This window comes from Nanorana parkeri, unplaced genomic scaffold (genome assembly GCF_000935625.1).
Source record: "Nanorana parkeri isolate BGI_ZX_2015 unplaced genomic scaffold, ASM93562v1 scaffold820, whole genome shotgun sequence".
NCBI classification, from domain to species: Eukaryota; Metazoa; Chordata; class Amphibia; order Anura; family Dicroglossidae; genus Nanorana; species Nanorana parkeri.
The window spans coordinates 149,735-172,934 of record NW_017307088.1 but is presented as its reverse complement, the minus strand read 5'-3'; the positions used below and the strand labels follow the sequence as shown (position 1 = coordinate 172,934).

At 42.4% G+C, this 23,200-nt stretch overlaps 1 protein-coding gene across 1 annotated transcript in view; it reads left to right on the top strand.

The window, feature by feature from the left end:
* The first annotated feature begins 305 nt into the window (after window positions 1-305).
* The window catches only part of DDB1 (damage specific DNA binding protein 1), a 29,570-nt gene continuing 6,675 nt past the window's right edge, over window positions 306-23,200 (top strand). The window contains exons 1-17 of the mRNA XM_018565184.1: window positions 306-521; window positions 5,499-5,647; window positions 7,833-7,949; window positions 8,030-8,366; window positions 11,263-11,360; window positions 12,330-12,488; window positions 12,574-12,657; window positions 14,963-15,079; window positions 15,161-15,263; window positions 15,435-15,510; window positions 15,587-15,695; window positions 15,809-15,987; window positions 16,122-16,285; window positions 16,546-16,653; window positions 17,446-17,653; window positions 18,883-18,978; window positions 19,063-19,174. Of these exons, the coding sequence (XP_018420686.1) occupies window positions 311-521; window positions 5,499-5,647; window positions 7,833-7,949; window positions 8,030-8,366; window positions 11,263-11,360; window positions 12,330-12,488; window positions 12,574-12,657; window positions 14,963-15,079; window positions 15,161-15,263; window positions 15,435-15,510; window positions 15,587-15,695; window positions 15,809-15,987; window positions 16,122-16,285; window positions 16,546-16,653; window positions 17,446-17,653; window positions 18,883-18,978; window positions 19,063-19,174 (2,427 nt within the window). The 5' untranslated portion in view covers window positions 306-310. The remainder of the gene's footprint in view (window positions 522-5,498; window positions 5,648-7,832; window positions 7,950-8,029; window positions 8,367-11,262; window positions 11,361-12,329; window positions 12,489-12,573; window positions 12,658-14,962; window positions 15,080-15,160; window positions 15,264-15,434; window positions 15,511-15,586; window positions 15,696-15,808; window positions 15,988-16,121; window positions 16,286-16,545; window positions 16,654-17,445; window positions 17,654-18,882; window positions 18,979-19,062; window positions 19,175-23,200) is intronic.

Sequence of the window (23,200 nt, the reverse complement as noted above, 5' to 3'; positions counted from 1 at the left end):
TCTGTACCCTCACCTGTACTATCATACACCTAGGACTTCTCCTCTACCCTCACCTGTACTATCATACACCTAGGACTTCTCCTCTACCCTCACCTGTCCTGTCATACACCTAGGTCTTCTCCTCTACCCACACCTGTCCTGCCATTAACGTATGACTTCTCTACCCCCAGCTGTCCTACCATACACCTCTACTACATGAAGCCGCTCTGTAATCCCGCCCCGTACTCTATGGCCTCCGAAGCACTCGCTATGTCCGCCACCTTCTCTCGATGGTGTCCGGGACGCTCACTGTTCTTCCGCCCCGCACTCTATGGTCCCGGGGGGTGGGGGGCGATCTAGCCGCACTTTACCGACTCTATGCTTTCCTCTTCCGGTTCCGCTAGGTGACGGCCTGTTGCTGAGTGTTTTCGCGCCTGTCGCTCTGTGTGTTGTAGCGACAGGAGCTCGGCCCGCTTCCAACATGTCTTACAACTATGTGGTGACCGCTCAGAAGCCCACTGCGGTCAATGCCTGCGTGACAGGTCAGTGTGAGCCCGGGAGGGGGTCAGTGGCCCTCCGGTCGGTACATGGAGAGTCTCTGGGACCAGGGCTGTCACCTGTGCATTCAGGGGATGTACACCCTGTGCTGTATAATGTGCTTACATACCAGGGATGGTGTCATGTGTGTCTGGTATACTGCCTGAATTGTCTGGGCTGATACTAGCTCACATTGGTAGTGATTTGATACTCCCTTGGATATACAGATTAGCTGACCTTGGCCAAAATTGAAGGCAGGTTTTTAAAGAGGTTCTTGCTGTACTATTCACTCATGTGGATAGTGTGGTGAATGTCACATTTGGCCTTACTGTAATGTTCACTTTTTACAGTAACTGCAGCCGGTGTGACGTGTACAGTAAACGCCACAAAAAGGCTCTGGGCATGTCAGCAAATGCGCGGCAAATACACCTCAGTATAAAGAATTGTAAACAATCATTTAAATGAATACCCTTCAGTATCGCACATAGTAGGACATACATTGTGGCCGGCTGCACATTGTGTCAAAGCATGGTAAAGTGTATGTTACCGCAAGGTACAATTGGTGTTGTGATGTCATTAAGGGTTTGTTCACAGTCATTACTCAATGCATGGACATGTAGAACACAATCTCCATGTGCTCTGTTTATGCCATCCATGTGTGTTGTGTATAAATGACAACGCATGTCACTGCATGTCAACACAGCTCGCTGCAATGCAAAGTTGAGTGTTTTCTTGATTGCACATCACAGGACACAGAGTTATATATATTTTTTTCTTTTTCACTGCAAGATTTAAAGGAGAACTATGAGGTGAGTGAAAATCACTCATCCTCATAGTTTGAGCCGATGTGTGACAATGGAACTGTCACACGTCGGCTCTATAGATCGGTAAGTGAGCGAACACATACCGTCGCTCGCTCACTTCTCGATCATCTCCCTGCAGAGAGCCGTGACTGGCGGTCACGGCTCCCAGCAGGGATTCCCCCCTCCCCGCTCTGATCTTCCAGCACTGACTGGAGGAACAGAGGGGGGAGGGGGCGGGCACAGCTGGCTCTGCCTCTAGATAGGCAGAGCCAGCTATCACTCACGCAGCTGAGTGAATATCGACAGTAATGTCTGGATCCGTCCAGGCTGTGGCGGTCTCAGTATACTGCAAGCTGTAGTTCGCAATATACTGAGCTTTGGGACAAACAAAAAGATACCTTGTCGCACTCCTTACCGGAAAAACCCGTTGCTGAGCCTGATGAAGGGGACCCTGCGTGGCCCCGAAAGCGCTAGTTTTGGTGACATGACGTTCCAATAAACAAACTCTTTTGACTACAATACTGGTGGTGTGCTGGTGACATTTATTAATCTTTATTCTGAGCTTTGGGTCACGGGAGGAGGGTAGTATATGTCCTCCCGTGACCCTGAAGAGAACTATGGGGAAAAACACTTACCCCATAGTTCTCAAGTGCTGGTTTGTGTCTGGGTGCTAAAATAACAAAGATATGCTCACCCCATATGTCTCAACATAAAGCATGCATATTTGCACATCCCCGTTTTTCCTGCTGACCACTGCTATATGCGTTCTGCTGTAGGCACGCAACACTACAAAGTGTTACCCTTCCATTCAGCCTGGCCACTGCAACTTGTGTTTTGTTCTCCAGGGATCCCCATAATGGATACATGAACCAGCTTCTCCTTACAGAGTAATCCTAGCGAACCTTATCGCCCATCGTTTGTTGTGATGGTACAAACACTGCAAAGCTTCAAATGGGTCTCGAATCTCTGGTAGTTGACTCTAGAACCCTCTCATTGCTTGGAGAACCTGAGCCTAGTCTTGGACATGGCCCTGTCCAGGACCTTCCTTACCCTGGAAAAGATCCAACCTCACCTCTCCTGTGCTCTGACATTGCGGCCCATTTTCTTTTGCATGAAGGCTCTGTATTTAATGGTGGCCCCTTTAGAGGTTAACTTTCTGGCATTGTAAGACAAGCAAATTCACGATGGGCAGAATTGCACATCTGGGTCCGCTGTCTAGATTCTAAGCAAGGAAAATTGTCAGATAGACTTCCCTAATCGCCATTGTCTGTACATTGGAGAATGGTCCCTTCACCCGGAGATATTTGAAGCCCTTCATTGCAGGTGAGGGAAGCCGGATACAGACCTGGGGTCCAGGATCAACAGCAAACTGGAGAAGTTTGTCGACAGGACCAGGAATCCCCTGTGTCTTCCCAGTGGATGCCTTGGTGGCTCTGTGAAATCAGTTCAGCTTGATCTACGCCTTCCCTCCTCTGAAACTCTTGACTTGGCTCATTTGCAAGATCAAGACAGAAGGCGTTGCAGTAATCTTTATTGCTCCCAACTGTCCAAAGAGGCCTTGGTACACGGGCATAGTCAAACTCCTGGCAGAGTCTGTGTGGGCACGTCCAGATCATCCAGACCTCCTGTGCCAAGGTCTGCTATTCCTGCTTCTTGGACCCTGGCTTTGACAGCCTGGCTGTTGGAGCCAGGTCGTAGAGGACAGAGGCCTCTTTAAGACGCTGTCATTCCTATGCTTCTGAAAGGTAGGAAATCGACCTCCTGCAAGATCTACCATCACACTTGGAAAGCTTATTTCGCTTTGTCCTCCTGTACGCACGGCAATGACTCTTTTGGACCTCTAATTAGTTCTGTCAGCTCTTCAGAAACTGCCATTTGAAACTGGTGTTCTGTTATCGCTAGGTGGATTACTTGAACTGTCAGGCCTATGAACTGAAAGATGAGGTTCCCCCTTTTCCAGTCAAGGCACATTCTACTAGAAGTGTCAGTGCTTTTTGGTCCTTTCAGCATCCGGTTTCGCTATCTCACAGGAACCATATGTGTGCTCAGATGCAGGGCATGACAAAAAGAGGGGGCTTGTCATTTTTGTGGCATAATTAATTAATGGGCTGCCTCAACGCAATTCAGGTTTAAGGTGCCCATACACTGTACGATTCTCGTACGAGAATCGCGGGAAATCCCGCGATCGTACGAGATACGTACAGTGTATGGAAGGCGTGCGACCGTTTCTACTGTACGGTCGCACGTCTTCCATCGAACAAGCAGGCTAGAAAACCCGCCGGGAATCGTACGATTCTCGGCGAGTGAGTGGCATGCTTGTTCGACAACTGACGAACGGGCCGGTGTGCGCACACTGCCCGTTTGCCGTCCTCGCAAGCCCGCCCCTCATTGCAGTCATCGCAAGCCCGCCCCCTTGAGGGATCGCAAGTACGATCTGCCTGTCCAAGATGGGCAGATCGTACGTTTTTTTAAGTACTTTACAACCATCGCAAGACTAAGTTCTTGCGATGGTTGTACAGTGTATGGCCACCTTTACGTGTGGCATTGCACAAATTACTGTGCACGGAGTAACACAATGCATCACAGATGACCTGTACTGAGGGAACTATAGAAACTGCCATTGGTGACCTAACTTTCTGGAAATGCTAGTTGCATGGCTGTGTTTGACTGCTATACTTTTTTCTTTTTGTTTTAGAAAAGTACTTCTGCACTTTGTCAAGAGACGTAGAACAGGTTTAGTGTTGGAACTTCTTCCCACATACTTGTTCTAGTGACTCAGAAAGTGTTGATGCCAAAGCAGCTTGTATATTTCCCTCAGTACAGGTTTCTTTTAAATTGTGTCTAAAGGCAAATATTTTTTTTCCTCAATGTTTTATTGCTGTCTGTGAGATCAAAGTGTATGTAAAAGCAAAACTTTTTTTTTTTTTTATTGAGTTGGGGATCAAACCTTTTTCATTTTATTTTTTGCAACCTGTGTGTCACTGGGGAGATTTAACCTAAAGATGCAGCAGGAAAAGAAAGGTAATCTGTATAAAGGAAACAGATTTCCCAAATTAGAGAATTTTCATAGGATCAGGTGTGCCCATAGGAGGATTGCCCCTCTCTTCATGTCCTGGTGTCAACACAAAACTTTTGGATTTCTCATCACTTTCTGTCTTGGTAACAAAGGTCACCTGTACAAATAGGGTGAATCCCCACAGCAGTAATACAAACTGCTTTAAATAACCTGACTGGAGTCTTAACTCTTACCCACTCTACCCAAAACTAAAGAAAAATGCCTTTACATATAAAGGAATATAAATAATAATGACCAGCCTATATCTAGCTCAGCACAGGCATTTCCCTGGCTGTCTTTATTCTTTTTGGTTAGGCTTAATGCATTTGCACCGTGTGAAGCCTGCCAGTATTGTTGCTGTTCCTTAAAGCGGACCTTTACACTCAAAAATCAAATTCTACCAATGCATCCCTCTGTGTATGATGATTATTAATAACTAAGACAGGTCAGGTGTAAAATGCTGTGATTGTGAAATACTTACACTTGCAGCGCATTCACTTCCTGCTTTGAAAGTGCAAAATGACTTCAGTTTACCAAAGCAATGCAAATCTCATCTCAGGGAAAGGCATTTTCCTCCCCTGAGATGATGTGCATGGTCACATGACCTAATCGCATCTCTTGTCATATGTGCTAGAAATCCAGGAAGTAATAGGAGAGCTAGTAATCTGCCATTGGTAAACATGGCCACTGTCAGAAGACTGGGGAAGAAAAGAGAAATAGGGTATGCAAAGAAAACAAAGCCGGCAATTATCTAGAAGTATGTGTGTGTAGATTGTCATTACTAAACATTTCTAAAGGTGGTGTGTTATTTTAAAGATGGGTAAATGTCTGCTTCAACAAATTAGTCGAAGAGTTGTGTTGCTCATACCTGCTAGTTTGGCATTGGATTTTATTTTCTGTTATGGACAGAAGAGATATGGTTGTAGTCTGTTTTATATAGCCAACATCTTTATGTCACTTGTTTGGCTTTTTCCTCCTTTGAGGTGGGCAAGCTGTCAGTGGGGACTGTGGTTTCCTACCTGCTCCTGAAATTAAATTTGAACTGGCCGCTGTCACTGTGATTAAGATTTTTTTTTTTTATTGCATGTGCACTCCATACATTTATTTTGAAATCAATATTGCAGGTCATTTCACTTCTGAAGATGACCTGAATCTTTTGATCGCAAAGAACACACGACTGGAGATTTATGTGGTAACACCAGAGGGGCTGCGACCTGTGAAGGAGGTCGGAATGTATGGCAAGATTGCTGTCATGGAGCTTTTCAGACCCAAGGTAACCTTATTTATTCCATTTCTGACTTTCTGATGCCTAACAGAAACATGTTACTCTACTATATTTGGAAAGTGTTGGATATTTTAACAGGATTTAAAAGTATAAGTACATTGAGGATATATGAAGGCTGACCTATTACATGTAAGTGAATCAGGGGTTCTGACTGTACTCTGACTTCTTGCTGCCTGCTTTTTCGAGATTAGAGACTCAAAGGATTGAGGCTTCAAAGCCCATTCGCACCAGGGCGGCTGCGGATCAGCGCGGTTTCCGAGCTGAATTTAAAAGGGAGGTTTTGGGAGTTTTTTTTATTGCGTTTCAGCGCTGAAACGCAATACAAAATGCCCAGAAACGCGTGATCAGTGCGGTTCCATTGAAAGCTGTATGGAAACCGCACTGATCAGCGCTGCAAAAAAGGGTCGGGGAGCAATTTGGGCGGGGGGCGGTTTGGATCGTGCTGAGCCACGCGGTCACATGAACGGTCCCCATAGCAATGTATGGGATCGTTCATGTTGGCGGATCCACACGGCCGAACCGCCCCGGTTTGAACGGGGCCTTATACAGCCAAGCAGTTAGCACTTTCAGAAGGAGGTTAGAATGAGTCTTCCGTTTCTCTTTTGATTTTGTTTGGTACTTCTCTTGTTGACATCTGAGATTCACATCCGTATCCATATTTTTGCTGTTGTATGTTCAGACAAAATTTTCAGAGATTTTTTTCCCCTCGCCTTGTATCCTTGGGACCAAATTTTTACCAACCAGTAAGCAAAGGAAAATCTGCCACATGGACACAGACAACAAATTAAAGCTGACAGGGGATGTATTCAATACAAACTAGAAGTCCCATCACTGGAGCCATTTTTTAAAATGTATTTTTTATCCGATTAACCGATTAATCGAACTTAATAATCGGCTAACTAATCGATTTTGAAAATAATCGTTAGCTGCAGCTCTAGATGTAGCCTTCTCCTACTCTACCAACGGTGGGGGGAATTTATCAAAACTGGAGCAGTTGCCCATTTCAACCAATCGCTATCTCTCTTCAGTTTGCTCAGGTAAGATTTGAAAATGAGACCACGAAGCTGGCTGGTTGCAGTGCAAATCTGCCCCAGATTTTGTCTGCTCCATTTCTGATAAATCCACCGCAATGCTTTTATTTCTGTCTATTACTGTTAAATGCACTGCAACTGTTAAATGCTCGTTAAGTCTGGGGGTAGAGAAATAAGCTGAACTAATTACCTTATGCCTCGCTCTGGGACGCTCCTTTCTTCTTTGGCGCTTCAGGTTGTGGGTGGTGCCTCGCCGCACTTTTGTACAATGCAGGACAATTACACCTTATTCCTCTAATTCTAGATTTCACAAGCATCTAACCCTTGCAATGTTGGGGAATCCCACTGCCAGAGTATTTGTTTCCTGCTTGGAGTGGTGCTTTAAATCTCACTTCTTGTTTGGTAAACAGCAGTGCAGGCAGTGAGAGAAAATCTCTGAATGAGGCCATGGTAGCAGTAAGAATCTGACAGAGGTTCTAACCCTTCTACTATATCCAAAACTTTAAAAACATTTTTGGGCTGGCCATTAAATTTAATAGTATTAAAAAAAAAAAAATCAGTGTGCATTCATAGAATAGCAGGGCCAAATGAGTTGAAACCAAGAATTCACATTGGCTATAAGCATTCTATTATACTGAATTATTGTGTTCAATAGATCTGTTCTCCTTAATTTAGGTATGCACAGATACTTTTCGAGTACCAGTGCAGATACTTGGCATTTTCCTGAGAACTATCAGGGTCCAGCGGTTGCAGCTGGGACCTGGCTTTGGCGCTCCACCACTGTCCTGAAATCATTAGTCTGTATTGTTTTAGAAAAACTGTCACATGACAAAAAAAATGTGTAAGTACTCTGCAAGTACTAGTACTCGTACTCGCAAAACTGGTATCTGTGCATCCCTTTTATTTGTATTTATAAAAACAAAATTGTACATGAAAACAGAGATGCACAAATCCCAGGAGCTCCGTGTGCTCCTTACAAATGACAGCTGCCTTCTAATTTTTTTAATTTTTCTCTAGTCTAGTCTTGGAGCTCAAAAGTATCGGTGCATGTACTCGTACTTGTACCGAGTACTGTACTTGGTATCTGTGCAACCCTACCTAATTTGAACTGTTGCTAATAATTTTTTCTGCTTTTTGTTCAGGGAGAAAGTAAGGACCTCCTCTTTGTATTGACAGCCAAGTACAATGCCTGCATCCTTGAATATAAACAAACTGGTGACAGCATTGACATCATCACCCGGGCACACGGCAACGTTCAGGTACTATTGAAAGCTGAACATGGACTTGTCATTGACAAAATTCCACTTGTTATTTATTTCATATGGTTTTCTGTTTGTAGGATCGCATCGGCCGTCCATCTGAAACGGGGATCATTGGCATCATTGACCCTGATTGCCGAATGATTGGTCTGCGCCTTTATGATGGTTTATTTAAGGTTATCCCTTTGGAGAGAGATAATAAAGAGTTGAAGGCTTTCAACATCCGATTAGAGGAGCTTCATGTTATTGATGTCAAGTTCCTCTATAGTTGTCAAGCGCCCACCATCTGCTTTGTGTACCAAGACCCACAGGGCCGTCACGTCAAGACTTATGAGGTCTCCCTCAGAGAAAAGGAGTTTAGCAAAGGTCCGTGGAAGCAGGAGAATGTCGAGGCTGAGGCATCTATGGTGATTGCAGGTAACTTTATTCCTGTGATGAAAATGACATTCGGCAACTTCTGTTGGAATCAACTCCGTCTAATTTTTAGAAGACTTGTATACTTTATAATTTTTTTTTAGATTAACATTTAAAAACCTTTTCAAAGTGTGTTTAATGTTTTTGAAGCCATATTTTCTCATGACATTTCCTGCTGATGCTTTTATCTCACCAAGGTCTGTATCAAATATCCACATTGCACCTGGTAGCCAGAAACCATATCAACTTGGTCTAGACTTTTTAATTATCCTATATGAGAACCCCCTGCAATCCTCTTGCTGAAGCTTCCCAAAGTCTTAAGGTCCCCACACACCTTGAGATAATCGTACGATAATCGCGGGAAGCCGTGCGACCTCTACTATAAGGTCGCACGACTTTTAACTTACGAACATGTTCGAAAACCCGCCGAGCATCGTACGATGTTCGGCGGGTGTGTAGCATGTTCGTACGATAAAAGCCGGACGGGCCGGTGTGCACAAGCGCACACTGCCCGTTCGGCATTGCGGTCATCGGAAGCCCGCCCCTCGGGGGGGGGCACGGCTTGCGATCATTGCAAGTACGATCTGCCTGTCCAAGATGGGCAGATCGTACGTTTTTTTAAGTACCTTACAACCATCGCAAGACAAAAGTCTTGCGATGGTTGTAAGGTGTGTGCCCAGCCTTATACTCCTCATGAATGGAGATTTATGTAGAGAATATGAAAAAGTTGCCCCCCAATCAGGAGACTTTGCAGCAGGAGCTGTTCTGCTGCCATTAGTCAGCACAGCAACGATGACAGCATAAGGCAGTAATTGGCACTCAGTAACACCCTGATACACCCTTCTCCGCAATAAATCTCTCTGTGAGGATACTTGTGATGAGTGGTGTGGCTGCAGCTTGGAGCAATGGAGAATGATGCAAGAAGCAATATTTTCATTGAAAAAAGTGCACATTAGGGCATTTCCAAGCAAAAATCACAAATCTTAAAATGCACAGTACTATAGGGACATATGAGACTTAATTAGTCTTTTATTGTACCCTATTACAGTAAACTCAGAGATATATCTGGCATCCATGGAGATCAGTAGATGCCGGATAACTGTAGTTTCCGTTAGCTTGAGAGTAAATAGTCAATCTCAAGCAACCCGCCTGCAGCACCTATTTTCTCAGGTCCACTCCCCTGCTCATTGGGCGGGTGCAATAGCCAGCCTGCTATTGGCTATTGCAATTTGAAATTGCCAATAGCAGGCTGGATATTGCTCCCCATTGTTTACATTTAGCTGCCGACTGTGGAATCTACCCACAGCCGGCAGAAAGATGTAAACCTAGAATTTCCTTATCGACTAAAAGAAGTTAACAAAATGTAATAGTTTGCACCTGTTTATCAAGCAACCATAAAAAAAATGTCCTCGTTTCCCCCCTCTCCTTTTATCCCGGTTGCTTGAGAGTGCTGGTTGCTTGAATGCCGGATAATGGGGAGTTTACTGTATTTATATTGAATGGTCTATGTTAAATGCTAAAATTGATATTTCACATTTTTCTGCTTACGGGGTGAATCATCCAGCTGCTTCTTATAGCTCTGAGGGACAATAGTGGCAAGTTTCAAAACCTATCTTTCTGATGTGGCTGCTATAGAGGAAAACAAAGGGGTTACATTCACCAACTTTATAATCCTAAACTTTAATGGACCACATATGTTTGGTTTTCTAGTATTGGTGTGAAAGTCAGGTGTCCACATACCTTTGGCCATATAGATTATGAAATCCTTTCCTATCCTATTCACACCCAGACCATCTACAACCCCAATTCCAAAAAAGTTGGGATGTTTTGTCAAATCTACATAAAAACAGAATGCAATGATCTGCAAATCTCATAAACCATATTTTTTTTTACAATAGAAAAAATATCCAACTGAGAAAATGTACCATTTAAAAAAAAAAAAAACTTTTCTGTGGGCAGACGAATCGAAATTTGACATTCTTCTTGGCAACCCTGGGCGCTGTATCCTCCAGACTAAAGAGGAGAGGGACCTTCCGGCTTGTTATTAGCAATCAGTTCAAAAGCCTGCATCTCTGATGGTATGGGGGGTGCATTAGTGTGTATGGAATGGGCAGCTTTCACATCTGGAAAGGCACCATCAATGCTGAAAGATATATCCAGGCGTCTTTTTCAGGGAAGGCCTTTAATATTTCAGCAGGGCAGTGCTAAACGGCATACTACATCTATGCCAACGGCATGGCTACATAGTAGAAGAGTCCGGGTGCTTAACTGACCTGCCTTCAGTCCAGACCTTTCACCAACTGAAAATATTTGGCACATCTTGAAATGAAAAATACGACAAAGACCCAGCACTCTTGAGTAGTTAGAATACTATATCAGGCAAGAATGGGGCAGCATTCCTCTCCCTAAACTCAGTTCCCAGACATTTACAGAGTGTTGTTAAAAGAAGAGGGGATGCTACACCATGGCAAACGTGGCCCTGCCCCAACTTTTTGGAGACGTGTTGCGGCCATCAATTATTTTTTTTCCTACAATGGTCAATTTTCTCAGTTCAAACATTTGCTATATTTTCTATTGTGAATAATATATGGGTTTGAGATTTGCAGATCATTGTATTCTGGAATTGGGGTTGTACACAAACGTGTCACAGGCCACAGGGGTTCTTTATGTATTAGCACATGTATATCGTATGTGTCTCTCTTACCGCTGCTGAAACTGCGGGGATAAAGCATGGGTAACATTTAATAAAATAGGGATTCTGTGAGATTATAGATGGGAGAAATGTACTTTTTATCAAATCATTTAGATTGTTTGTTTAATAATGTTTTAACAGTAAGATCATTCTGAAACTATAGAAGCAGCGTATTCTTGAGATGACTTACACATGTATATGTTTTAGTTCCAGAGCCCTTCGGAGGTGCCATTATCATTGGACAGGAATCCATAACCTACCACAATGGAGAAAAATATTTGGCAATCGCACCACCTATTATTAAGGTGACTAGGATTTTTTTGTACCGTTGTCTGGGTTTGGGCCTATCTATGGTTTATTGTTTCAGAGCAGTAGTTTTTTTGTGTGTGTGTGTGTGTGTGTATATATATATACATATATATTGCAATATATATATATATTGCAATATAAATGGGTAAGCCATATTAGTCCAGTAGACAAGATGTCAAAAAAGACAAAAATGCACTATTGCAGTGTGCAATGATACCTTTTTTATTGGACTAACATAGTATATAAAAGACAAGCTTTCGAGAGTGAACCTCTCTTCTTCAGGTCAGAAGCAATAACCTGAAGAGAGGTTCACTCTCAAAAGCTTGTCTTTTATATACTATGTTAGTCCGATAAGAAAGGTATCATTGCACACTGCAATACTACGTTTTTTTTCGGGGTAGGTCTTATTTTTTATTTTTTTTTAATGTACAACAATCCACACTTATTCATGTAGAAAAGTCTACATGTATTCATGTACACAAATAGGGTGATCAGGGCAATCAGGGGTGCCGTACCTTTCCAAGAGCAATTTGCTAACCAATCGCTGGCCAGAATGAGCGAAGCGGACTTTTTACTATCGATTCCTCACAGGCGGAGAGCATTTGGTATAACTCTGCCAGTGACAGCAGCCGGCACTATAGAGGAGGCATCGGCTTATCCGGCTCTGCTCCCTCCAGTGCTGCCTCGATTCCTCTAGCGCTGGTTTAGTTGGCACCGCTGATTCTCTCCTGCCTCTCCAGCGGCTCTTCAAGTTTCCCCTTATGCCACCACCGACCGTGGGAATGGTCACAACTAGGTTATTTTTGGGGTAGGTCTTATATTTTAGCAATTCCCAAAAATAGTACTAGGTCTTATTTTTCAGGGTAGGTCTTATTTTCTGGCACAAGTGATACCATATAAAGATTTGGACTGGGAGGATTTTTGGTTATGTCACTTAATGATACTTAATGATTTGTCCTTTTCAGCAAAGCACCATTGTGTGCCATAATCGCGTTGACGTGAATGGCTCACGATATCTTCTTGGGGACATGGAAGGTCGTCTGTTCATGTTGCTGCTAGAGAAGGAGGAGCAGATGGATGGAAGTGTCACTTTAAAGGACTTACGAGTGGAGCTCCTTGGAGAGGTGAGGGAATCTTAGTTTTGTAATAAGTGTGTGTTGTCCTAATAAGTTGTTTATATGTGATCACATTTTACTTCTCCTTTTGCAGACCTCCATTGCTGAATGTCTTACTTACCTGGATAATGGAGTAGTGTTTGTGGGCTCTCGCCTTGGAGACTCACAGCTAGTTAAGGTATGCGTATGTTGTGCATGCGGCTCATACTCCATCATAGTCGTTTCATTGGTGTCCATGAAGGCTTTGTCTAAGTATGAATGGTTAGACTGTGTTCCCCACTTCCATGCTCACTATGAGCCTCTGTAAGACAGTGGGAGGATTTTTAAAAACTGGAACAGACAATATCTGGAGCACAGCAACCAATCAGCGTCTCTCTCTAATTTTCAAGCATAAAATGAGCAAACTGAAAAGAGAAGCTGATTGGTTGCCATGCAAAGCTGCTCCAGATTTTGTCTGCTCCAGTTTTGATAAATCCCCCCAGTGTGTCTTACATCTTGTGATGAAAAAAAAGCTGTCTTTGTGTCAGGTTTTTATCAAAGAAAGATTTTTTTTTTCTTTTAACGATTTGCTGTCCAGAGCAAATTTTTTTTTATTATCTGCACAAATTTTGGCTAGAAAACAGCTTCAGACCCCTAAACAGTTATATATTTTCTGAAAGCAGAGGCCCTGTAGAATTTAAAAAAAAATGGTAGTTGCAATTTTTTTATGTCGCACGGTATTTGCTCAAATGTTTATCAAACCAGTATTTTTAGGATGAAATTCACTAAAATGAAATTTAGTGCACAGAAAAATAATACCCAATTTTTTTGTAAAATATAAAAGATGGGGTCACGTTGGGTAAATTTTATACCAAGCGTGAATTCCTAAAATTGTGTGCGCCCGTGAAACCGCAAAAAGTACAATACCCAAAATTTCTCATAGGCGAACGCTTTGAAAGCTTTTACTGCTCATCAGTTTAGTGTAAGCAGTGATTAATGGCTGCAGAAATATTGCTCTCACTCCGACGTGCGGGGTGATATGTAATATGCGTGGTGCAATTTTGGTTTTTGTACGTAGGCTCGCCTGACGCTTGTTTGCGTTAGTGGGGGCAGGGGGGACTTTAAAAAAAAATGTTTTATGTTACTTTAACCTTTTTTTAAAAATATTTTGACACTTAAGGCTATTGCTTAGTCTCCTATGTAATAGCAAAAATAATGTGACAGGTCCTCTTTATGGAGACATCAGGGGTGTTTCAGACCCCTAATGTCACCTAGGGACCATAAAGAAGCTGATGAAGCAGCGATCTGCTTCACCAGCTTCTTCTCCTGGCTCTAGGAGCCGGAGAATGTGCACAGTGACAATGGAAGTGACGTAATACACATCACTTTCGGGTCTAGAGATCGGAGAAGAGATCAACGGCTAGAAGATTGCTGATCTCCCTTCGATTGGTGAGGGAAGACCCGCTGTGCCGGGCACGAACAGGGGACAGCGTAACCCGGGGTAGTCGTTGGAGGGGGGGGGCACACATTCGGCCGCACTGTAAAAGTGATACAGCTGCCGGATCGCTTGAATCTAAACAGGCATCACCGGCTGTTTAAAATGATACAGAGAACACAGCTTCAGGAGCAGGATGTATTTTGACGGTGGGCGGTCCTGAAGAGGTTAAAGACTTCTTCAGGCATCTCCTTTATTCTATTTGCCCTGGTTTCCTGAGTTCATATTGATTATCATTGTGTGAAGGGACCAACGCCCACCTGTTTACTAACTTGCTTTTAACTGCTGATGTTCTTGTTGGGACTACCCACTCCAGTATCACAGTGGAGCCATTCCTTCCCTGACACCTGTTTTATTGCTCAGATATGAATGTTGCCAAGTTTTGGTTCCTCATAAATGGCTGGCTTAGTTTTAATAATTTGATGAATAATTGTGGATTATGACAGTTTTCCTCGTCTCCCAGTAACTAGAATACTAGGCCTCCTTCCCTCCAGTCCTTGGACACTAATGTAAGTGACACTTTTTGCCTTTTGCGGAGCTGGCCAGCCTATCGTGAGCACACACATACACTCAGGTTATTGCGCCCTTTTGTGTTTTTTAGTTGTATCAATTACAGGTGCCTCCTCCTGGTTTTTAGGGCTGCACACCACACCACTTCTAATTCCACCCGAGAGCGCTGTACATTGTTTTTGTTGTACTAGAATACTATTGGGAGGTGAGGAAAATGGTCATTATCCAAAATTATTCTGTTAATTGTATTCTAGTCTTGGCAGTAATAAAACCACCTTTATGATTTCATTGGGAGATCTGTCAGCTGTGCATTGATTAACCTGAATGTATGAAAGCTGATCTGTTGTCTGGGAGCAGAACTGTTATCTTTTTCTTTTGTATTTGTATGTTAGCTAGGTCTTCAGAAGGCTCAATCCAAAATAGATATTTGTAAACTGCTTTACCTGCAAAACGCTTTATAATTATTTTCAGTCAATGTTTAATATTGTCTTTTCTCTAGCTAACTGCAGACAGTAATGAGCAGGGCTCCTATGTTGTGGCAATGGAGACTTTCACTAACCTGGGCCCAATTGTGGACATGTGTGTAGTGGATCTTGAAAGACAGGGACAAGGACAGGTGAGGTTGTGCATTCTAATTCTCTATGTCTCTCTTTTGATGTCTGGGTTTAAGACTTAGTCACTGTCTTTTTATTTACAGCTTGTTACCTGCTCTGGTGCGTTCAAAGAAGGTTCACTGCGAATCATCAGAAATGGCATTGGCATTCATGAGCATGCCAGCATCGACCTACCAGGGATCAAAGGTACTGATGGACCTCATAGCCAGCAACAGAGTTTAGACTAGGGCTTTTGGTACACAGAATTGTTGAAAGGGTGTATTCATTTTGTACAGATTTTTATTTATTGTGTTTGAGTTTACCTTTCACTTAGCTGTACAATCTCAGTATAATAGTTTTTTTTGCTCCCTGCATCAGGTCTGTGGCCTCTCAGAGTTGCTGCCAATCGTGAAACAGACGATACGTTGGTCCTGTCTTTTGTGGGACAGACAAGGTGAGTTGTGAATTGAGAATTGTTCTCCCTAGGCCCATACTCTCTATTGCAAGACTAAACTGTGCCTTTGTTGCAGAGTTTTGACCTTGTCTGGAGAAGAGGTGGAAGAGACAGATCTTGCTGGTTTTGTTGATGATCAACAAACATTTTTCTGTGGCAATGTGACACATCAGCAGCTCATTCAGGTAGGGGTATCTATATATTTATTATCATTATATTTTTTTTCTTTTATGTTTTTATAAACCTTTGTTTGTGGGTCAGCTTGTGCTTGTCATAACGTCCGTTTACACTTCTACAGATAACATCAGCATCAGTACGGCTGGTATCTCAAGATCCACAAAGCCTGGTAAGCGAGTGGAAGGAGCCCCAGGGTCGTAAAGTCAGTGTCTGTTCTTGCAACAGCCGTCAAGTTCTACTTGCTGTGGGAAGAGTCCTATATTACCTGGAAATTCACCCTGGAGAGCTTAGACAGATGAGGTGTGCCAGAAAAATATCTTTCTCCTTCTATGAATCACTTCCCCCTTAGGCTTCTTTTTTATCACCCTACCACACTCTTTCCATTCCTTCATATTATATTGGTGCATTTTCATAACACTTGTTTACCCCCACAGCTGCACTGAAATGGAACATGAAGTTGCCTGTTTAGATGTGACCCCACTGACTGGTAGTGACACATTGTCCTCACTTTGTGCTATTGGCCTCTGGACTGACATCTCTGCCCGAATCCTCAGTCTGCCAGACTTTCAGTTGTTGCACAAGGAGATGCTGGGGGGCGGTAAGACAATTTGACCTTCGTATAGATTAAATATTGTTGTCAATCACCTCAATTCACTAAGAAATAAAACATAAATTTTTTTCCACTGCTATTCTTATAGATTTAAATTAGAACAATTGTGTTCTTGTTGCTGAAACTAATTAGGCAAGTAATGATCCCTATAGCTTAGTGGACTGAGGCAATGGTCTTTCACTCCATTGTGTTGTACTCTGTGTAAAAGAAATAAAGTTTAAACATTTTTGTATGCTCTGTTTTTGTAGAGATTATTCCAAGATCCATCCTTATGACTTCTTTTGAGAATAGTCACTACTTGCTGTGTGCACTGGGAGATGGTGCTCTGTTCTATTTCAGCCTAAACACAGAGTCAGGTAAGCAGAGGGTTCTTGTGTTGCTGTAATGTTAATGTAAGAATGAGACAGTGGTGTTATAAAACATCCCTAAATAAAAGATGTATAAAAAAGCAAGTTTCCTTGATTTTAAAATACACAAATGCAGTGTTACAAAGATAAAGTTTACTTTAGAATAAAACTGCATGCACAATTTTTTGCAATTGCACTGCCTGGAAAGCATGGCATTGAAGTACCGTACGTTCCAGTGCAGGCAATGACACTGTGGGTGGGAGGCACGTTTGGGATGCCATTGAAATTAATGGCACTGCAACGCACCTCCCGCAGCAGAATTTGGCAGTCCGAAACCGAAAATGACTTCCTTGCCACCTTTTTTTAATCTTTTTTATTTTATTTTTATAATTGTGTTGTAAGCACATGGTGCTTGAATAGCTACAGCCAGGGAATGATGGCATCCGCAGACGGCAGCTGAATGTAAAACCAGGAGGTAGTGGGCTGGTGCAATAGGCAGCCTGTTATTGGCCATTTCAAATTGCAATAGCAGGTTGGATATTGCACCCGCCCACTGCTTGCTGTGTTATCCTCCCAGCGTGGAGGATAGAGCTTTGGGATCCAGCCAACTAATCGATAATAGTTGACAACTATTCTCTATTGATTATCAATTAATCAATTCCTTGGTTGCAGCTCTAGCTCTTAAGATCTTAGATTTCCTCTGGCTTCTACAAGGATCATTGCTTACACTATAGAAGATATCTTTATTAGTAAATGTGTCTGTAGCATGCATGTGGCCTAATTTCACGATCTTTATTCCAGGTCTTTTGAGTGACAGAAAAAAGGTGACATTGGGAACACAGCCCACAGTCCTAAGGACTTTCCGATCTCTGTCCACAACAAACGTGTTTGCTTGTTCTGATCGGCCAACTGTCATCTACAGTAGCAACCATAAACTTGTTTTCTCTAATGTTAACTTGAAAGAAGTTAACTATATGTGTCCCTTGAACTCGGAGGGCTACCCTGATAGGTAATTATTTTCTGTTAGTACGATAGCACATGCCTACAATGTAATGTTACATAAAACGTAAACCTAATGTTACATAAACAGTTTGTGATGGTAGCAGCCATGATACCCTGGTAGCATGCATTCAGAATTGGGGTATGTTGGTTCATATGACTTAGACTTTGTAAAAATGGTGGCGTATGTCTAAGCAAACCTTTTTTTTTTTTCTTAAAGTTTTGGAAGGGTTTGGCCCATATCAAATGTATTTATTTTTCTTCTTTTGCGGTCTGTGTCCCCATTGGGGCGATTCACCATTCTATTCATACTGGTGAGTGGAAATCCAAAATTTTAGAGCTGTCTGAGGGGAATCCTAACTTTGGGAGATTTTCACTAACTTTCTGTTGCATCTCGAACACAGAAAATGAAGAGAAATTCCGTCCGTGGTTCACAGACAGCAAAAAATAAACGGTCAGGGGTTTAAGGCTTCCTTACTCTATCCAACAGGGACGTGCGGTCAGGTGAGGCAGAGCCTCACCGAGTATTATGAAGAAAAAAGGTGTCAGCTTCTTCTCCATTCAGATCGGCTTGTTACAGGTTGCACAGCAGGGAAATTCTCCCGCCATGTAACCTGTCATGGACGGAGCGCTGCCTGTTAATTACAGGCAGTGCTGCATCTGGCTTTTGACAGGTAGTTAGGTTACACAGCAGCAGGCTTCCACACTGCTTGTGTAACCTAACTAGTGAGGCAAGAGCTGTCACAGCCTCTACTCTGTGTTAGAGGTGTGAGCTCGCTGGATGGCTTGGACCAATGGCAAAGCGCCATTGGTCTAAGCTGTCCAATCAAAAAAAAAAAGGAAAAAAAAACCCAGTGAGGACATCGATCTCGATGCCTCACCAGTGACGAGCAAGTGAGGGACACGGAGGCTCCTCTCTGTCTCCTACCTTCCTCTTCTCCACACAGCTTGGTTACCGAGCTGGAGGTGGGGCTTTGGTGGGGCCGGGCGGAGCTTGGGTGGCTGGGGAATGCCTCAACCAGCACAGAAGGCACTACACGTCACTGCTATCCAAACTATAAAATATATTTTGGTTGTACATACATGTTAAGCTGTCTCGTAACATTTTATACATTATTTTTTTGGGGGGGGGGCTCACCCTCCTTATCAACACTCCTACAAAAGTGCTGTGGTGGATTCCTGGAATGTAAATCACCATTAAGTCTAATTCTGTATTTTGTTACTTTGTATTCTTTACAGTTTGGCTCTAGCTAATAACAGCACTCTAACCATTGGGACGATAGATGAAATCCAGAAACTGCACATCAGAACTGTGCCACTCTTTGAATCTCCCAGGTATGTGTGAGGAAGAGACTGACCCATTAATATTGTCACATGTAATGGTAAAATTGCACTAATGATGATTTCTTTTCCTTGTAGGAAAATTTGCTATCAGGAGGTATCTCAGTGTTTTGGGGTTCTCTCAAGTAGAACAGAGGTTCAGGATGCCAGTGGCGGTAGCTCCCCTCTACGACCAAGTGCTAGTACTCAGGTAATATATATTTCTGGTCATTTCATATACTGGGCAGAATAGACTTGTAGAGTGAGTGTATAGCAGTTGTGCAGCAAGTATCTCCCCCTTCCCCCTTGTAATATACAATGGACATGTACAGCTGATAGGTTCTGTAACTTACTACCCAACAGATTTCCTTTTGGTTAGGCAGCTTTGATCATGGTGTAATCTACTAACTATAGTGGGCTTATTCAGTGGGCAGTGTTTAGAACATTGATGTGCACAGTGCTGCAGCCCATAGAAGCCAATCTGGAAACTGCAATGAACTGATCTAACTAGCATTTTCAAAAGGTCAGCAGTGGCAGCCACACATATTTCTTCCAGGTTCCTCTAATTACAGCACTCATTTTCTTTTGTTAAGATAATGTTTATTAATTTTGAAATATATAACAAAACATGTCAGAAAAAAAAGTGTAGTTAGTGTATGCCTCGTGTGACGGAGAACACCAGTAAATGTGTATCCCCTGTAATTACTAAAGAGAATGTATAGTGGTTTTATAATCATTTTCTGTCCCTTTTTTTTTTTTTTCTTTTTTAATGGTCGGGGTTAAAAAATAAAATTGTTTAAATGTACTGTTTATTTTTTAGTCACGTCATTAAAAGGTTTCTAAACCCTCCGTTTTTTTTGCATATATCTACTGTTAGCAAGCAGTAGATGTATGCAAAAAGTATTTTTTATAAAACGCTGTAAAAGCGGTTTAGACTTACCGCTGTCTTCGCCGCGCGCTCTCGTCCGCAAATCCTAAACTGCTCAGGCGGCCGCAAAGCAGCTTGGGGCGGGCGCATGCGCAGTTTGGATTTTCGTCCGGGAGACAAGGAGAGACGCAAGGTAAGTCTATGGACGAGTGCACCCGCATGCAGACACCATGGGACAGGAAGTGCCAGCAAGGACAGAGGAGTCAGTGCTGGATTGGAGAGCCGCCACACCGCTGGAGAGAAGGCTGAAAAGGACAGGAAAGAAGATTGGATTAAGAGACATCATTTAAGGTAAGTGTTTTACTTAACATTGTGGGGAGGGAAACATTTTTTTTACTTTAATGTCACTTTATTTACATATGAATTTTATGCAGCCACCAGGTGGCACTCTTTGCTACTTTTCTCTTTTGACTGCTTGTTATAAAAAAGCTTGTGTAACGTTTAATAGTGCAAAGGTGAAATTTACACCTAATTTATTGACTCATTGCAGTGTCTCATTATCAGATGGCTCGGTACAAAGTTTAAGCCCTGGTTCACACCTAGGCTGCACCGTTTTTGCACGTTGGCAGCATGCATATATTTGCGCGTTGGGCACATTTGTATGCACGTTTTAACATGCGTACATGAAGATGCGTGTTTTGATTGGCAGCTCATAAACCATTGTGGGTAATGGAAGAACGTGCGTATAGACATGCAAAAACGCGCACAAAAATGTACAACATGCTTCTGTTTTTGGGCATTTCCAATGAATTCTATAGGGAGGAAAAGCGCTTTTAACTGCCAAAGAAGCTCCTGTATCTTTTCTGGCGTTTGGCATTTTCCTGCTCAGGTGTGAACTAGGGCCATTGAAAATCCTGGAATTTCTTGTGTTGGGCAGTTAAAAGCGCATTTTCAAACTGCTCAAAAACTCCTAGGTGTGAACCAGGGCTAAGGGAGAGAGATCCTGTGTGAAAGAAGATGATTACTGGTGCCTTTTTAGCTAATCCCCAGTGCCCCAGAAATCATTTGTCAGGTCTAAAATATTTATTTGTAAAGCAAAAGAGGGTAAGTATATGTAGATAAAATGAATATAGGCGAAAAAAGGGTTTCAGACAGAGACTTATAACCTTCAAATAAAATTGAGCCAAATACATTGTTTCTCTTTTTAAAGAGTAGCTCCACTTTGGTTGAGAAAAAAAAAACCAATCCATTTTTGGTGATCCGTGTACATCGCAAGGATTTTACCAAGCTGTGTTGCAGTTTCCTACTTGGTTCTGTTCTGAAGGAAAACCATGTCCTTTCCAAACTGATTTCTGAATGGGAGAGTCTGGGTTCATTATTCATTATAACCTACCTGGTGGGCTTTCTCTGTTTTAATGGGTAAAGGTGGAGTGTCGGCATCCCTTTAGCAGCAATGAACCCTTTGGGAGGATCTCACCAAAAAGAAAATTCCTATTGCAAGGGATTCCTAAAACTATATCTTAGTGCAGACATCAGTCAAAATCAGTCTGCCTATCATAGAAGCAGAAAATTACATTTCTGGGGCTTGGTGTACAGAATGCCTCCAGGCTGCCATATTGCATTGAATTTTTTTGACCGTTTTAGAAAATTACAGTGGCTGCCGTTTTAAAGGGAAAATGTTTTAATAACAAAATGGCTAGTGACGCAGTTATATATGCTATATTCTTTTTTACATTTCCCTTTTAAGTCTTCTGGTTCTGATGAATTCACTTTATATTATGTGATTTAACGGAATAAATTGGTAATATGAATGATTTGGTGCAAGAAGGTTGCTGGATATTTCAGCAGAAGCAACATGCACCATTTAGCCAAAAGACCATTTGTGAGGTCCAGTACTGATGTTGGGCGAGGAGTCCTGGCTTCCCATTTTTCATTAGGGTTGAGCTCAGGGCTCTTTTCAGAGTGCTAAAGTTTCTCCATACTCCTCAACAGGGCTTGAAAAATCCGCTCTAACGGCATGCTGCTCTGTGACAGGAGATCAAAGGAAGCTCAGTATACAGTCTCCCTCTGATCTCCTCTCCAGTCCCCGAAAGCAGGAAGTGATGTTACACTTCCGCATTCTGCTGTTACTCTCCAGCTTCAGAAGCTGGTAAAGCAGATCTCTGCTTCATCAGCTTCTCTGGGGGTCCCTAGGTGACAGGGGTCTTGAAGACCCCTGATGTCTCCATAAAGAGGACCTGTCATGTAAATTGGCTATCACATAGGGGGCTTCTTATCCCCCCCATGTGATGGCAATAAAGTTAAGTGTAAAAAAATCAAACAAGCATAACATTATTTATTTTTTTTGGTCCCCTGCCCCCTACATACATACACAAACATGCGTCGGGTGTGCCTACTTCCGAAAACGACGATTGTGCCACAGGTGTTACAAATCGCCGCAAACGTCTGAGTGAGAGTAATAATTTTAGGGCCATTAATCAATGATAACACTAAAATGATCAGCATTTAAAGCGTCGCCTATGGCCAATTTCCGGTGTGGTCGTTTATTGTGAGCGCAAGCAATTTTAAAGCTTGTGATGTTTGGTGTCTATTTACCCGACATGACCCCATATTTTACCAAAAATATGGGTAAGAATAAACGTTTTTTAACATAACGTAGGAAAAACATTAATTTTTTCCCCAAATTTACGGTGCTTTTTTTCATTATGTAGTAAAAAATAACCCCCCCCCTAGTGGTGATTATATACCACCAAAAGAAAGCTCTGTGTCCCCAAATTTTTTTTAACATATGTTGCAAGGCTATATACAGGTGAAACTCGAATAATTAGAATATCGTGCAAAAGTAATTGCAGTAAGTGCTGCAAAAGGGGCCCAAACCAAGTACTGAGTACATATGCATGCTTGTACTTTTCAGAGGTCCGATATTGTTCTATGTACAATCCTTGTTTTATTGATTGCATGTAATAATCTACTTTTTTGAGGTTGTGGATTTGGGGTTCTTGGGGTTTTCATGAGCTGTAAGCCATAATCATCACAATTGACAAATCACGGCTTGAATTATCTTGCTTTGCATGTAATGAGTCTATCTCATATATTAGTTTCACCTTTTAAGTTGCATTAGTGAAATAAATTAACTTTGCACGATATTCTAATTATTCGAGTTTCACCTGTAGTCCGGTCATGGTGACTGGTGACATTTTTGACTGGTGAGACACACCCTAACATTTTTCAAGCCCTGCTAATCAAACCGTGTCTTTGTGGAGCTAGGTGTGTGCACAGGGGGCTCAGTCATGCTAGAACAGAAACCTGACTTCGCCAAACTGTTGGAAGGGCACAATTGTCTAGAATGTCTTTGTATGTTGTAGCATT